The sequence below is a fragment of the Gopherus evgoodei genome, chromosome 10 (genome assembly GCF_007399415.2).
Source record: "Gopherus evgoodei ecotype Sinaloan lineage chromosome 10, rGopEvg1_v1.p, whole genome shotgun sequence".
In the NCBI taxonomy this organism is placed as follows: domain Eukaryota; kingdom Metazoa; phylum Chordata; order Testudines; family Testudinidae; genus Gopherus; species Gopherus evgoodei.
In genome coordinates, this window is record NC_044331.1 from 1,456,558 (window position 1) to 1,473,961 (window position 17,404).

At 64.8% G+C, this 17,404-nt stretch overlaps 1 protein-coding gene across 1 annotated transcript; it reads left to right on the forward strand.

Annotated features, from left to right (window-relative positions):
* Positions 1–16,430, forward strand: LOC115658766 (gonadotropin-releasing hormone II receptor-like). Its single transcript, XM_030578190.1, is given in 9 exon segments — positions 1–7; positions 302–661; positions 5,091–5,176; positions 7,424–7,993; positions 10,735–10,863; positions 10,865–10,940; positions 11,458–11,712; positions 11,715–11,914; positions 16,326–16,430. Coding segments are annotated over 9 exon segments (1,788 nt in total).
* Positions 16,431–17,404: the final 974 nt, after the last annotated feature.

A 17,404-nucleotide genomic window follows, 5' to 3' on the forward strand; every position in this document is an offset into this window, starting at 1 on the left:
ATGGAGGGTACAGCAGCTGCTCCCAACACCCTCCACCGACTCCTGCAGCCCTCTCAACCCCCTCTACCCGCTCTGCCCAGCTCCCCAGGAGCCCTGCAGCAGCTGCCCTGCAGCCCCAAGCCTGGTGCTGACAGCCAAGATGCAGGGCTGGCCTATGCCCAGCCTATGGGAGCAGGAAGGGCAGCCGGGGCAGGGCAGGCGGCGGGCAGAGGCAGAGAGCGCCGCGAGCGGGGAAGAAGCTGCGCATGAGGAATCTGTCCAAGGCTCTCCACACGCTGCGACGCTACCCTGCCCCCCTCAGTAGCACCGGCCGGCCAGAGCCTGACCAAGATCGAGACCCTGCGCCTCGCCATCCGCTACATCTCCCACCTGTCGGAGCTGCTGGGGCTCAGCAAGGAGACGCTGGCCCAGAGGAGAGAGGGCCCACGCCGGCACTGCCAGCTGTGCCCCGAGGGGCGGGTTGCTGCCAGGCCACGACCCCTGGCCTCCGGGCGCATCTCCAGCCCCGTGGGAGGGGTCCCCCCCAGCCACAGAGTCCTGGGTGTCGCCCACCCTGCTGTCCTGCCGCAGGGAACCCCCCCTGAGCTGCACAGGACACGAATCCTGGATGCAGGGCCGATGCTGCTGCCAACTGAATTTGCAGACTGGTCTGTCCTCCCAGGTAGGTTCACGTCTCTGCCCCCTCTCATCTAGGCTGTGTCCTGAGTTTACCTGCCAGAATAACCCCCCGCGGTGCATATTCCGTGGCACAGATCTGGGGAACCCCATTCTGCCTGGCCTGATGCTGTGACTGGCAGGCCGCGGGGCTGAGAATCAGGCACTCCCCAAATCCTGGCCACTTGAAATGGCCCGTGGGCCGGGTCCTGCGAGGAGGGCAGCATGCACTGCTGTGGGGGGCAGTGGGGAAGGGTTTTCCTGGGCGGATGCTGAGTCATGGAGAGCAGGGAGTGATGTGCTCAGGGCTACTCGGCTGATGAGCACAGCAGAGCCGGGAGGGGCTCTCTGACCACAGGCACCCCCGTTCCCTGGCCCTTGGGAATCAGCTTCGGTTGACAGGTCAGAGCGAATGACTCAGTGCCCTCACTCCACAGGCTCGCTGGCCCTGCTCCTGTCTGTGCCCTCCGGGGGCAGTTTGTGGGTTCCGCTCAGAGGGCCCCCCACTCTGTCCGGCTCCCGGAGACAGCGCCCAGACAGTCTGGCCTTGGCTGTGTTGCTCCACTGATCCTTGTGCTCCTCTCTGCAGGATCTCTCCGGCGAGCTCCTCTCCCTCCTGGAGGCCCTGCTTCCCCAGGACTGATCGGCCACTGCCCAGCCTGGGGACAAGCCTGAGAAGCAGCCGGTGGCAGAATGAGTCCTCGTGAGCCCAGGCAGCCCAGCTGGAGAGGGCCACATGCACGAACACTGTCGCTGGCTGACGACTCTGCCCTGGATCATGCGCCCACTTCTGGGGACAATGCAGCTGTGCGTGGCCATACAGGCATGGGGCACACTGAGGACGTGCAGGCGTGGGGCACATGCAGGGGTAGGAGGGTATTTATCGAGTTATGCCAGGGTGGGAGGGTATTTATCGAGATATGCAGGGGTGGGAGGGTATTTATCGAGTTGTGCAGGGTTGGGAGGGTATTTATCGAGATATGCAGGGGTGGGAGGGTATTTATCGAGTTGTGCTGGGGTGGGAGGGTATTTATCGAGTTATTTCCAGGCCAGGGGACAATAGCTAAAGAGCTTTGAAAGCTGATGTGATGCTGTGAATGAATAAACCCATGTCTGTGACCTCCTGCCTCTTGCTGCCGTGGGGTTCAGGGGATTAGGGGGAGGGAAGGGGGAGCCATTATGGATCAATACGTGTCTCTGCTTTGGCCGCCTAGCCAGAACTGGCCCTGTGGCTTGGGAGGAGGATGCCCTGCTGTTAGGGCACTGGGCTGGGAGCCCGGACTCCTGGGTTCCAGTCCTGGTTTGGCCACTGAGCTCACGCCCCGGCGATGGGATCCATGATAACTCCTGGTGTGTAAACAGTGCTTTGGTGTGGGGGCCTGTTGGGCAGGTCCCTTTGTCCGGCCTCTGTCTCCCTCGGTCTCACTTGGGGAAGATGCCATGTGAGCTCTTTGCCTGCAGGAGGGAGTTTCCTGAGCTGTGTGGGGCCCCTCCCGTGATGACAGGGGAGAACCCACGGTTCCCATCCTCCTTCACATCCCTGTGACCCCATGGGACCAGCAGGGCACACTCGGCTGGGGACCCACCATGCTGGGAGACTTGAACCTGCCTGTATGTGAGGTCTCTTGGCTGGCTCCCAAGAGGAGCCCCTGCCTCAGCTGTCTTAACAAGCCAGGGAGGCCACTGCCCCTGGTTGGTGGGGATGGGGCCCCTGCTCTCCTCTGCCCACTCCTGCATGCACAGGCCTGGGAGAACTCTGCAAGGGGCGTGAGGCACCCCTGTGCTGCTGCCGTCCTGCCTTCCCCGGGGCTGGGTGCCCCCAACACATGGCCTGGCTACTGGGGCTCATTAAAAATCCCCTGGGGTGGGTGAGCTCAGCCTGTGTCCTGCCCCTGTTCCTGTGTGACTCATTTCACTTGGCCTCACTAAAGTCCATTGAATGCAGGATGCTTCTGAGCTTCCTGTTCTAACATGCTGTGTCATTTTGCTGCCGCATCCCACCCCAGAGGTGGCTGCATTTCCGCAGGGGGTGAGTGATCCCAGTGTATGGGCTGGCAAGCCCTTTGGGATAGACAATGGGGTGGTTAGTTTACACATGATATCAATGGTGAGACTGTGGCTCTGAGCCCGTTTATCTCACAGCTCTGTCCCCCTGTGGGAAAAGGGGTGTCACAGGCCCAGCTCACGGGGGCGGGACGGATACGATAGAAGAGGATCAGGATTCAGCCCCAGATAAATAGATGGGGATCCCATGACACCTGTACCCTGGGCAGAGCGCTCTGCAATGCCTTGGCAGGGAAGGCGGGCGCAGCTGCTGGGGCTGGGTGTGAAACCTCCCAGTGCAGGAGGCAGCAGCTGCGGGGTGGGTGGGAATTGGGGAAGGTGATCACAGCTGTTCACTGGGGAGTCCCCGCCCCCTGCAGCAGTGGGGCAGCTGGGGTAAGGGGCTGGGGGGGATCCCAGCCCATGGCTCTCGGCAGGTAATAGGATCAGAGCTGTGTGGCTACGTTTCCCACCCTAATGCCCAGGGGCTGCTTTCCTGAAGCCCAGACTCTGCCCAGGGCCTGGCTCTGGGCATGGGGGCATCTCAGGGGTGGCAGAGAGCACTGTGCTCAGGAATGGGGCTTGGGGGATGTGGGGCAGAGTGGGGCCTGTGAGGGTTGGATCCAGGGCTCAGCTCTGCTAGGATCCCTGCCTGCCCTGGCTCCTGACCCTGGGTCCCAGCGTGGGGGGGCGTGGAGCGGTTTCCGCTCCTGGGGGCCTGTCCTGGGGTGGCTGGGAGAGCCCATTACAGGGCTGGTGCTAATGGGGTTTGACAGGGAGATGCTAATAGGACCAGAGGAGGCTCCATCTCCTCCCACCCTCCCCCTGGCTCTGGGGCAGGGGCTGGGCAGCTAATGAGCCCCACTTAGCTGTGAACTGACTTGCTAATAACATTAATTCCTTCTGCCGGGACACAGCCTTTAAGATGCAAAACTCCCCTGTTGTGCCAAGGCCTTTCTCAGCACGGGCCGGGCCTGCCCCTAGGCCTGGCTCCTCTGGGCACCATCGGCTCCCCCTTGGCCCGGGTTCAATGGCCCTGGGTGCCAGCCTGCACCTCTCTCTGCAGCTGCAGCAGCCTGAGTCTTGGGCACCCTCCATATGGGAACAGCCCTTTGCCCGGGGGCGCCCGGCCTGGAAGGGGTGCGGAACGCAGCGCCCCAGCACTGCTGGCCATGGAGGTGGGGGTGGAATTCATGGCAAGGCTAGGATACGGGATGGGGGGACTCTGGGGAACTCAGCACCCCCACAAATAAAGGGGTGCTGAGTGCCCCAGAACCGCACTCTGGAGCCAGCATGACGATCGGTTTGTCTCAGCGGATCCTGGCTCTGCCCTGGTTAGGTCTCTGTTCTGCCACCTCAGGCCACCTGCGAAGACAAACAGCAGCCCCCTGTCCGGGCCTGTCCTGGCAAATCACAGGGCAGGGGCCATGTGCTGCTCTGCTGAATGTGAGCGTGTGTGATCCCTGCACCATGACGTGTGTAGGCAGTGCCTTGATGGATGCACGGAGCACAACCCCTGCCCGTGCGTGGTGAGCGTGTGATCTCTGCACCGTGACGTGTCCGGGCAGTGCTGTGGTGCATGTGCAGAGCACATCCCCTGCCCTGTGCGTGGCGTGTGATCCTGGACAATGATGTGTGCGGGCAGTGTCGTGAGCACGCGTGGAGCGCTTCCCCTGCCCGTGCATGGCAAGCATGTGCCAGTGCCATGTTACCTGTGAGGTCGCACACATCTGTGGGGACTCAGCACCTCATTGTGTCCTGCAGAGACTCCTGACAGCTGCTGGGCTGGGGGCTGGGGGGCCATGGGGTAGCCGGATTGTCCTTCCCCATGCCTGTCCTGTGGTGCAGCCAGGCCAAGTACATCAGCCACAGCAGCGGCTCAGACCTGGGTCCTGGTTGGCTGAACCCGGGTCAGGCAGGCTGTCTGTGCTGGCGCCTGCCATTTCCCCTGGGCTGGAGATGTCCCTGGGTGGCCAACGGGGTGTCACTAGAGAAACCGCCTTTGAGGAGCGAGGCCTGGGGCTGGGGGGCAGGTGCTCTGCCGGGGCCAGGCCTGTAGCTGCCAAGGGTGCAGGGTGCTGCCAGCTAGGGGTGACCAGATAGCAAGTGTTGAAAAATCTGGACGGGAGTTGGGGGTAACAGGCTCCAAAATTGGGACTGTCCCTATCAAATCGGGACGTCTGGTCACCCTACTGCCAGGGGAGCACTGGGCACAGATTGTGTGTCTGGCAGTGATGGGGGTGGGCATCTGGCCCCTACTGTGCCAGCCGTCCGATGCCAAGAGAATTGCTTTTGTGGCCTCTAGCCCTGAGCCACAGCGAGCTCAACAGACCAGCAACCGTGTTAGTCCGAGGCTCCTGCCTGAAAGAGGCCAGGCTGTGCTGTGGTCGCAGAGGTCCTGCCAGTTCGCCAGCAGCCCCTGGGCTGCTCCACCCAACGCCAGGTTCCACCAGCACCAGAGACAGCCCTGGTGCTGCGAGTGAGGAGACAGCCCGGCAGAGGGGAATCAGGCCCACATCTCACCCCACAGCCCTAAGGACTGGTTGCACCCCAGCCAGGGCCCCTGGCTGTCCTGTCTGCTTGGTCCCCAGGGGCAGGGTCTGTACCTGGCACCTGGGCCCAAGCATCCCCAGACGTGGAGCACTTCAGCCTCTCATCCACCCAGGGCTTTGGCTGGAGGAGCTGTAGAGATGCCAGCTGGGGTGGGGCTAGTGTGCTTTGTGATGGGGCTCCAGTCAGCCCTCCACAGTGGGGAGCCAGCCAGCGGGAGACAGGTTGCTCGGCAGGGTCGTGTGCCCCATGCCTGCCCCCTGTCCGGCTGGACAGACCCCTGCACTCATGGCAGTTCTTGGGGGAGTGTGAGAGTGTGGATGTGAGTGTGTGACTGGGCCTATGATGCTGTGTTAGTGCACGTGAATGAATGTGTGTGTGTGCGGGTGTGACTGCATGGGACCCAGGGGTAGTGTGTGTGTGAGTGCATGACTGTGTGTGTGAGTGTGTGACTGTGTGTGTGGGTGCCACATGGGGGAAGGGGGAGCAAAGCCTTTTGAACACGAGTTTATTACATCAAGAAGCAACATGAGCCGTCAAGGGCATCTCATCGATCGGCTGCGTCAGCGTCCAGCGAGTCACGTGGGGGCAGGTAGCAGAGTGACACAGCCCTGGGACTGGAGTGCGAGGGGAGGCTGCCTGGTGGGTAGGCCACCGGCTGGCTCGCTGCCGCGGGGATGCAGTGCTGCCTCTAATGCCGAGGGAGGCTCCAGACCGAGCTGGAACCAGCAGTACCAGCTCCAACCCACGCAGAGCAGTGGAGGTGCTGAGCGAGTGGGACTTCGTGGCTGGAGGTGGGGAGGGTGGGTGGGTGGCTTGCGGCCCTGCTCCTTGTCCTCTGGGGCTTGGAGAGCTACGTCTATCTGCTGTCCCAGCTGGGAGGGATGCATGGAGCAGGAGTAGGCTGGGCAGGCGTCCCCTTGCACGGGGTCTGGACAAGCCTGGGGGATGTGGATCGGTGCAGGCTGGGTGCGGGGGCTGCATGGCTCCACCACTGCCTCAGTGGGTGTCTGGGTGGGACCGGCCGTGGTGTCTCCCACTGGTAGCGACAGCGTGGCTCCTGTCGGGATGTCCCCTCCACGTGCCTGTGCCCCAGCGAGTGTAGCATGGAGCACGGACGCTGACCTGGCGCATGGCTCCCAGACACCTGGGACCACGCCATGCCTGTTACCAGCCTGGGGACACGGGGGTTTGGAGCAGGAGCACCCTGCCTTGCTCAGCAGAGGCTGATTGCTGGTGACTCCACTATCCTCCCCCCCTCTCGGGGGCCAGCCTCAGCCTGGGCCCACTCCTGAGAGCTGCCCCGGAGCAGAGACCGGATGGGGGGTTCCCTGTTTAAGGGAGCGGCTAGGGCCAAGGTTGCTGTGGGAGCAGGTCTCTGGCTGAGACAGGCCGGGGAGGCTGTGTTCTGGAAGATGGGACAGCTCCCTGCCCTCCCCTTGCTGGTGCCTCCCCGTGCTCCCCCCGCTGATCGTTAGCTGGAGCCCATCACCGCAGCGTCTGAGCTGCACAGAAAGGTAGGATCAGGGAAGTCGGTGAGTGGGAAGGGAGAGAAGCTGTTCCTGGCTCTCCCGGAGGCCTGATGGGTTTTCAAGGAGAGCCCCACAGCCAGGGGCCGTGGCTGGCAGCGTGTCCCCCCCATCTGAACCCCTCCAGGTTCCCGCTCCCCAGCCGGAGCTCCCTGGGGCTGCCAGGAAGAGCCCCTGGCTGGCCCCCAGCACCAGCTATCAGGAGGCTGCTCCGAGAAGAGCAGCACACAAATAGCCGGTGGGGGCGAAGAACTGTGCGTGGCAGCACCGAGCTGGACCAGGCCCACTGCCAGGCTGGGGGGCTGGTGTCCTATGGGGGAGCTGCCCCTCTGGCTCCAAGAGAGGGGTGGGGGTGGGGTGGCCTGCAGCTCCCCCTCCTGCTGAGCTCAGCTGCCCCCGGCTCCAGGCTGACTGCGCCAGTGTGAGCAGGACCTCTTCATCCAGCCGCACAAGGCCTCCCTGCCCTGCCGTGCCCAGGCTCTGCCAGGCTGCCTCTGTCCGGGGCTCAGCCCCACAAGGAGGTGCCCTGCGCAGTGCCAAGGATGTGCCTGGCCCCTGTGCCCAGGGCAGGGGGCTCTGCGAGCCAGGGCGTAGCCTCGGGGTCACACTCCCCAGGAGTGGGTGCTGACGCTGTCTGTCTGTCGCAGCAGGAGGAAGCCGGCCGGGCCCCACGTGCCCCTGCGATGAACGTCAGCCAGCGAGCGGGCACGGTGCCCTGCAGCAGCCTCCCGCCCACCGAGGGCAGCTGTGGGTGGGGGCCCTGGCCCAACGGGACCGAGGGGGCCCTGCAGCTGCCCACCTTCTCCCCCGCCGCCAAGGCCCGCGTCATCCTCACCTTCGTGCTCCTCGCCCTCTCGGCCGCCGGCAACCTGGCAGTGCTGTGGGCGGGCGCGGGCGGGCGGCGCGGGAAGCTCTCGCACGTCCGCGTGCTCCTGCTGCACCTGGCGGCGGCCGACCTGCTGGTCACCTTCGTGGTGATGCCGCTGGACGCCGGCTGGAACCTCACGGTGCAGTGGCAGGCGGGGGACCTGGCCTGCCGCCTCCTCATGTACCTCAAGCTGCTGGCCATGTACGCCTCGGCCTTCATCACCGTGGTGATCAGCCTGGACCGCCAGGCGGCCATCCTGCGCCCGCTGGCCATCGCCCATGCCCACAGGAGGAACCGCCTCATGCTGTACGCGGCCTGGCTGCTGAGTGCTGGGCTCTCCCTGCCCCAGGTACCCGCGGTCCCCCTCAGGCACCGCTGCCCCTGCGCCCAGGTCCCCACCGGTCCCCACCACCTAGATACCCGCTGCCCCTGCGCCCAGGTACCCGCCGGTCCCCACCACCTAGATACCCGCTGCCCCTGCGCCCCAAGTACCGCCGGTCCCCACCACCTAGATACCCGCTGTCCCTGCGCCCCAAGTACCGCCGGTCCCCACCACCTAGATACCCGCTGTCCCTGCACCCAGGTACCCACCGGTCCCCACCACCTAGATACCCGCTGCCCCTGTGCCCAGGTACCTGCCGGTCCCCACCACCTAGATACTCGCTGTCCCTGTGCCCAGGTACCCGCCGGTCCCCACCACCTAGATACCCGCAGCCCCTGCGCCCAGGTACCCGCCGGTCCCCACCGCCTAGATACCCGCTGCCCCTGCACCCCAGGTACCCACCGGTCCCCACCACCTAGATACCCGCTGTCCCTGCACCCCAAGTACCGCCGGTCCCCACCACCTAGATACCCCTGCCCCTGCGCCCCAAGTACCGCCGGTCCCCCCACCTAGATACCCGCTGTCCCTGCACCCAGGTACCCGCCGGTCCCCACCACCTAGATACCCGCTGCCCCTGCGCCCCAAGTACCGCCGGTCCCCACCACCTAGATACCGCTGTCCCTGCGCCCAGGTACCCGCCGGTCCCCACCACCTAGATACCCGCTGCCCCTGTGCCCAGGTACCCGCGGTCCCCCTACCTAGATACCCGCTGCCCCTGTGCCCAGGTACCCGCCGGTCCCCACTACCTAGATACCCGCTGTCCCTGCACCCCAGGTACCCGCCGTCCCCACCACCTAGATACCCGCTGCCCTGTGCCCAGGTACCCGCCGGTCCCCACCACCTAGATACCCGCTGCCCCTGTGCCCAGGTACCCGCCGGTCCCCACCACCTAGATACCTGCTGCCCCTGTGCCCCGGTACCCGCCGGTCCTCACCCACTAGATACCCACTGCCCCTGCACCCCAGGTACCCGCCGGTCCCCACCACCTAGATACCCACTGTCCCTGCGCCCAGGTACCCGCCGGTCCTCACCCACTAGATACCCGCTGCCCCTGCACCGCAGGTACCCGCCGGTCCCCACCACCTAGATACCCGATGCCCCTGTGCCCAGGTCCCCACCGGTCCCCACCACCTAGATACCCGCTGCCCCTGTGCCCCAGGTACCCGCCGCTCCCCACCACCTAGATACCCTGCCCCTGCGCCCCAGGTACCCGCCGGTCCCCACCACCTAGATACCCGCTGCCCCTGCGCCCAGGTACCCCGGTCCCCACCACCTAGATACCCGCTGCCCCTGCGCCCCAAGTACCGCCGGTCCCCACCACCTAGATACCCGCTGCCCCTGTGCCCCAGGTACCCGCTGCTCCCCACCACCTAGATACCTGCTGCCCCTGCACCCCAGGTACCCGCCAGTCCCCACCACCTAGATACCCACTGCCCCTGCGCCCCAGGTACCCGCCTGCCCCCACCACCTAGATACCCGCTGCCCCTGCACCCCCGGTACCCGCCGGTCCTCACCCGCTAGATACCCGCTGCCCCTGTGCCCCAGGTACCCGCCAGTCCCCACCACCTAGATACCCCTGCCCCTGCGCCCCAGGTACCCGCCGTCCCCCCACCTAGATACCTGCTGCCTCTGCGCCCCAGGTACCCGCTGATACCCACCCCCAGGTACTCGCTGCTCCTCTGCCCCAGGTACCCGCTGGTCCCCCCCTAGATACGCTCTGCCCCTGCGCCCCAGCTGCCCGCCGATCCCCTCCACTAGATATCCGCTGCCCCTGCGCCCCCAGAGTACCCGCACGGTTCCCACCCCCAGGCACTTGCTGCCCCTCTGCCCCAGGTACCCTCTGGTCCCCACCCCCAGGTACCCGCTGTCCCTCTGCCCCAGGTCCCCACCGGTCACCCACCCATCAGGTACCCGCTGCCTCTCCCACCCCAGATACCCGCTGCCCCTCCAGTCCTAGGTACCCGTCCCCCTGCCACCCCAGGTACCCACCGGTCCCCATTCCCCAGATACCCACTTCCTGTCCCACCCCGGATACCGCCCCGTTCTCCCCCCCCCGCAGGTATCTGCCCCATAGCCCCTGCTGTCCCAGCTGTGGGCTTCCCGCCCCAGTTCTGCCAAAGCTGCTTGTTCTCCCCTCAGCCGCAGCCTCCTGAGCGGAGCAGGTTTGCTGGGCCACTTAGCAATGCGTGGGGATCTTGTGCTGTTAGTTGTTGTGCAGAATGGGAGCTGCTGGGCCCCCCAACATTCATCTCCCATGGAGGGGGCTCCTCTCACGCTGCACTGCTCCTCTCCCTGCTGGCTGAAGGGGGCTCCCAGGAGCCTGCTGGGGCTGAGTCGGGGAGCAAGCAGGTGTGAGCTGAGGGGTGGGCGGTGTACGGGGAGCTCTCTGGGGGTGCTCCCTCATGGAAGAGCCATTCCCGGCAGCCGTCTCTCCGGAGCTGGGCGGAACGCCCCCATCTCCCTGTGGCTCAGCTCACCCCACAGGGTGTGGGGGGCTGGAACAGCCTCTTGTCCCCCAATGTCCAGGTCCCCAGCAGGCTAGCTTGGCCCACAAATGTGTGTGGTTCCAAGCGCTGGCCCTCACCCAGGTGTCAGAGGGTGGGGAGCTGGCAGAGCCCTCTCCCTGTCTTGCTCGTGGCCCCGCTGGGTCGGGTGCGGGCCCACACAGGGGTCCAGCTCTCCTCTCTTTCGCTCTGCTTTGCTTCCAGCTGTTCCTGTTCCACACAGTCACCATCCGCTCCCCGCAGAACTTCACCCAGTGCACCCACGCAGGGCAGCTTTCCCAGCGCTGGCACGAGACGGCCTACAACATGCTGGGCTTCGCCTGCCTCTTCCTCCTTGCCCCTGCTCATCATGGTCTGCTGCTACGCCCGCATCCTGCTGGAGATCTCCCGCCGCATGGGCACCAGCCTCTGTGAGTGCGCTGGGGCTAGCGGCAGGAGGCTGTGTGGGCTGGGCGTGGGCCTGGGGACACACGGGGTAGGGGGCTGGGGAGAAACCAGTGGTGGATCCTGGGGGCTGGGTGGGCTGGGCGTGGGCCTGGGGACACACGGGGTTAGGGGAGCTGGGGAGAAGCTGGGGAGGCCCTGAGGCGGCTCTGGCTCATGCTGAGGGTTGGACCACTCCTGAGTTCCAGAATCAGGCCCAAGGTCCCTGCCCCGAGGCTCGTCTGTGGGGCCCGTTTTCCCAGAAGGCTGGCTGCCCCATGTGGAGTGGTGCGGTGAGCCTGGCCCTGGGGCTCACAGCTGGGCCCACAAGGCCAGGGCTCCCTTCGGACGGGAGATGCCACCAGCTAGCGGCCAAGCCCATCGATCTGGCACGCTGCGCGGCATGGGGCAGGGAGGGGGCTGGGCCCTGGGGTTTGCCCATGGCTGACGTGGCGTGTGGTGGCCTGCACCCCACCCCGACAGCCCTGCTCCCTGTCGCTCTAGTCTCCAAGGAGGTGCCCCTGCGCCGCTCCACCACCAAACATCCCGCGGGCGCGGCTGCGTATGCTCAAGTGAGCCTGGTCATCGTCAGCTCCTTCGTCGTGTGCTGGACACCCTACTACCTGCTGGGCCTCTGGTACTGGTTCTGCCCCCGCGCCATGGAGGAGACGGTCTCGCCATCCCTCGCCCACGTCCTCTTCATCTTCGGCCTCCTCAACGCCTGCCTGGACCCCCTCACCTACGGCCTCTTCACCATCCCCTCCACAGGGGGCTGGGGCCACTGCTGCCGGGGGGGCACGGAGCGGGGCCCGAGCCCTGTTCCCCGCCAACTGGATCCTTGCGCTGCTCCGCCCACCTCCTTGCACGCCAAGCGGGGTGCCCGGCCACCCCGGTGCATGAGACGCCCGCAGCCCAGAGCTACCTGGGCAATGGGAACCAGCAGTGTCGACAGCAGCTACCTGTGAGGCCAGGGCCTGCCTGGGGCCCTGGGTAAAGGCTGGGTTTGGTGGGCCCTGCCCTGGTGCCCAGCTCGGCTGGGGTGTGAGGGGTCAGTGCGCTGTGGGAGATGGGCCCCTGGGGCTGACACCTGAGGGGCAGGGCAAGCAGACATCGCCTTCTGCCCCTGGGCTCCAACAGCTCCCACCGGCCATCAGGAGTGGTGGAGTCGGGGCAGGGTGTGGGGGGCACTGGGAGAGCAGGGGCAGGCAGTGACAGGAGCTGGGTCCTCTCCAGGGTCTCTCGCTCCCTAGGATGATGGCTAGGGTGTGAGTCTGGACACAAGCAGCTGTGGGACCAGTAGTCCCACAGGGCCCGGCAGGCCAAGGGGGAAGTTTCCCTTCTGAGGTTATTGGGGCCGACGTGGTGCTGGCTCCGTTGGGCTCCTGGAGGCTGGTGGGCTGCCCTGCTCCACCCTGGTCCCTGGCAGGGCGGGTCTCTCTGCTCTGGCCCCCGGGGGTGCTGGCTGCACACGAGAGGGGCCGTGCAGGGCACCAGGAAGGTGAATCACAGAGGCGCTTGGCATGAGCTAGGCTCTGCTGACTTCCACCAGCCAACCGGCAGTGGTAGCGTCAGCCGGCCCTGCCCCGCCAAGGCCAAGTCCCAGTGTACGGAGGGGGCAGGACAGGGCGCGTGTGGGCATGTGCCCAGGTGGCACCCCCAGCAGCTTCCCTGGTGGAAAGTCCCGTGTTGCACCCCCCCCCCTTTGTGTCTCTGCTCCAACCCAGCTGCCTGGACTCTGCTTGGCCCCGAGCTGTGGTGCGAATGGGCCAGGCCCCAGGTGGCCCCAGGGAGCTGGAGCGCTTGGTCATGTCCCAGTCCCCAGCCCAGCGGGGGGCTGCACTGAGCCCATGGCGTCTGCCCTAGAGGGAGAAAAACGTGTTGGGGGTGGGGGGACCAGGAGCCAGCGACACAAAGACGCCATCCTCCCTTTTCGGTACCAGCATCCGCAGCTCCGCAGTGCCCTTCGATCCTGATCCACCCCTGCTAGCCCAGCCCTGGGCACCCCACAGCTCTGCGGTGCCCCTCAATCCCGACCCACAGCCCCCACTATCCCAGCCCTGGGCCCCCAGCTCTGCCAATTTCCCTCAACCCAACCCACAGCCCCCCACTAGCCCAGCCCTGGGCACCCCACAGCTCTGCCAATTTCCCTCAATCCCGACCCACAGCCCCTGCTAGCCCAGCCCTGGGCACCCCCAGCTCTGCGGTGCTCCTCAATCCCGACCCACAGCCCCCCACTAGCCCAGCCCTGGGCACCCCACAGCTCTGCCAATTTCCCTCAGTCCCGACCCACAGCCCCCACTATCCCAGCCCTGGGCACCCCACAGCTCTGCCAATTTCCCTCAATCCCGACCCACAGCCCCTGCTAGCCCAGCCCTGGGCACCCCCACAGCTCTGCGGTGCCCCTCAATCCCCCACAGCCCCTGCTAGCCCAGCCCTGGGCACCCCACAGCTCTGCGGTGCTCCTCAATCCCGACCCACAGCCCCCCACTATCCCAGCCTCGGCACCCACAGCTCTGCAGTGCTCCTCAATCCCGCCCCACCCCCCCCCACTATCCCAGCCCTGGGCACCCCACAGCTCTGCCAATTTCCCTCAATCCCGACGAACAGCCCCTGCTAGCCCAGTCCTGGGCACCCCACTGCCTCTGCGGTGCTCCTCAATCCGACCCACAGCCCCCCACTATCCCAGCCCTGGGCACCCCACAGCTCTGCCAATTTCCTCAATCCCGACCCACAGCCCCTGCTAGCCCAGCCCTGGGCACCCCCACAGCTCTGCGGTGCTCCTCAGTTCCCGACCCACGACCCCTGCTAGCCCAGCCCTGGCACCCCACAGCTCTGCGGTGCTCCTCAATCCCCGACCCACAGCCCCCTGCTAGCCCAAGCCTGGGCACCCCACAGCTCTGCGGTGCTCCTCAATCCCGCACCACAGCCCCTGCTAGCACAGCCCCTGGGCACCCCACAGCTCTGCCCAATTTCCCTCAATCCCAACCCACAGACCCCTGCTAGCCCAGCCCTGGGCACCCACAGCTCTGCGGTGCTCCTCAATCCCGACCCACAGCCCCTGCTAGCCCAGCCCTGGGCACCCCACAGCTCTGCGGTGCCTCCTCAATCCCAGCCCACAGCCCCCCACTATCCCAGCCCTGGGCACCCCCACAGCTCTGCCAATTTCCCTCAATCCCGACCACAGCCCCCTGCTAGCCCAGCCCTGGGCACCCCCACAGCTCTGCGGTGCCCCTCAATCCCGACCCACAGCCCCTGCTAGCCCAGCCCTGGGCACCCCCACAGCTCTGCGGTGCCCCGCAATCCCAGCCCACAGCCCCCTGCTAGCACAGCCCTGGGCACCCCCACAGCTCTGCGGTGCCCCTCAATCCCAACCCCACAGCCCCTGCTAGCCCAGCCCTGGGCACCCCCACAGCTCTGCGGTGCCCCTCAATCCCGACCCACAGCCCCCCACTATCCAGCCCCTGGCACCCCCACAGCTCTGTGGTGCCCCTCAATCCCAGCCCACAGCCCCTGCTAGCGCAGCCCTGGGCACCCCACAGCTCTGCGGTGCCCCTCAATCCCAACCCACAGCCCCTGCTAGCCCAGCCCTGGGCACCCCCACAGCTCTGCGGTGCCCTCAGTCCCAACCCACAGCCCCTACTAGCCCATATCTGGCACCCCACAGCTCTGCGGTGCCCCTCAATCCCAACCCACAGCCCCTACTAGCCCATATCTGGGCACCCCCACAGCTCTGCGGTGCCCCTCAATCCCGACCCACAGCCCCCTGCTATCCCAGCCCTGTGCACCCCCACAGCTCTGCGGTGCCCCTCAATCCCAGCCCATAGCCCCTCGCTATCCCAGCCATGAGCTCCCCTCCCACAGCTCTGCGGTGCCCCTCAATCCTGACCCGCCAGCCCTCCTGTAATTCCAGAGCTCAAGAGTTTGATTCCTTCCCCTCCCAAACATTTTTGAGGGGTGGATTTGGCTCCTCCTATTCCATAAATATTCATAATGGGAGTTTTGCCTGACAACTGCCCTGCCTTGAAAGGAAGTGGGGTTCAGGGGCTGGGGCCATATCTCCCCACAGGGTTGCCAAGGGACCCTGGAGCTGAGCGGGCTGTTAAAGGTCCGGTTGGTGGGACATGGGGCTAAGGCAGGCTCCCTGCCTGCTGTGGCGCCGCGTGACTCCTGGAAGCAGTGGCATGTCCCATCTCTGGCTCCTACATGTAAGGGCAGCCAGGGGGCTGTGCACACTTCCCCTGCCCCAAGTGCCGGCTCTGCAGCTCCCATTGGCCAGGAACCATGGCCAATGGGCATTGCTGGGGCGGTGCCTGCGAACGGGGTGGCGTGCACCTTCACATAAGAGCCGGAGGGGGGACATGCAGCTGCTTCCGGGGGCCTCCTGAGGTAAGTACCGCCCGGAGCCCTCTCCTGCACCCCAAATCCCTCATCCCTGGCCCCCTACCAGAGACCACACCCTCATTTCTGGTCCCCACCCTGAAACATGCACTCCCAGCCCACCTGTCCGTGCAGGTGGGGCCAGATGGACACGGGGATTGCCAGGATGTTTTGGCCCCAGCTCATGGGCTCTGTGCCCACCCCTTAATCCTGGGAGCCTGTTCTCCTGGAAATTGGAGCCTCCCTGCTCTTGCTGAAGGTCGCTGCTCCCCTGGCAGTGGAGCTCTTCATGGCTACAGCTCCAGGGTCAGTGTCAGCTGCACACTGGGCAGGCCACGAGACGCCCATCCTGCGCAGGGGAGAGCAGGCTGCCTGGGTTCCTGCTATCTGTAGGGGGGATTTGGGGCAGTGTAGGTGGCCAGGAGTGAGGTTTTTGCTGGGCTGAGCTGGCCCTGGAGCTGGGAGGTTCTGGACCCGGTTCCCTGTCCCTAGCACCCGGCAGGGCCTCACGCTGCTCCTGGGATGGACCCTGAAGGGGCTGGAACACGGCCAACTGGGTGCAGAGCAGAGTGTGCGTCACCAGCTGCCTTTGCTGCATCTCCAGCTGGCACAGCCAGCACTTGCTGCAGGAGACCAGCTAATCTCTGGGCCTTGGCAGACACCGGCCGTAGAACCTTGCTCCTAGATCAGCAGCTCCACCTGCTCTCTCCCCTTGTCCTTGCATCCCCCTGCCTGCTTGCCCCCACTCCACACAGGATGCAGGGCCAGGTTGAGTGGGTGGGAAGAGCCAGTTCCAGGCCTTTAGCTCTGCCCAGCCCCCCCGGCCAGAATGTGTGTGTGAGGGGGTGGGAGAGCATTTTGCTGCAGGACCTGGGAGGAGAGATGGGGACAGGCAGGGGAATGGGTTGGCCATGGTTCATGGGTTGCAAGGAGGTGAGATTAGCAAGCAAACCACCCCCCTTCCTGGTGCCTCTGCCCCATCCCCTGCCCACCAGGTGTCCAGGAAGCATGGGGACATGGATGTCAGTGTCCTCAGGCTGACTCAGAACAGGCTTCTGCAGCACATCGCTGGTCGGGTGCTGGGCCAGCAGGAGCCATGAGATCTAGGCTGGCAGGAGCTGGAGGGGGCTGAGAGGCACTCCTGGAGGTGGGGATGGTGGAGCCTGGGTCAGTGTGGGTTCAGGGAATATGCTACCCTGGATTCCCAAGCAGTCTTGGTACCTTCTTCCTTCTGCACTTGGGGTCCTGATCTCCTGGTGTGATGCTGGCAGCTCAGCGCCAGCTCATGCCACGATACCCATGTCTCAGTGGGACTCCAAGTACATAGCTGGGATCAGTCCAGCTCAGCTGGGTGTCCGTGTTGTTACAGTAGAGCGATAAGGGCGTGTTTGGTCTTCATACTATTGCATGCTGGTGAGTGGCTGCAGTCTTAATCTCACTTCTAGCAGCTCCCTCCCATGTCGTAAGGGAAACCTTGAGAGTTTGATTGTGAGAACATCAGAACGGCCAGACTGGGTCAGACCAAAGGTCCCTCTAGCCCAGTGTCCTGTCCTCTGCCAATGCCAGGCAGGGAATCATCAAGTGATCCATCCCCTGTCGCCCACTCCCAGCTTCTGGCAGACAGAGGCGAGGGGCACCATCCCTGCCATTGATGGACCCGTGACGTTGCACTCCAGGTGTTTTATGGAAATATGCTTATGAGTGTAACTATGATGTAACTGGAATATGCTGTATGCAAAAGGGCTCTTGTAAGGTATCATAACAAAGGTTATAACCTACTGAATATATTCCTCCTCTTTGTATACATGTATCATTCTTGTATCTCAAGCTAGAAATCTGAAGTATAACCTGATACTGGAATCAATCTTAAGTCTGGTACTTTTCCATTTAGAAGGAGGGGTGGGGACCCAGAGAGCTAAAAGAGTCCTGCCTTGTGCCAAAGCTATAAAAAGGGGGGACAGAACAAAGGGGTGGCCATGGGAAAGCCCCTGTTTTCCACCTAAGATGCCTGCTGGAACTAACAAGGACTATACCGGGGTAAGGACTGGGCCCAGACTAGGTAGGAGTCTAGTCT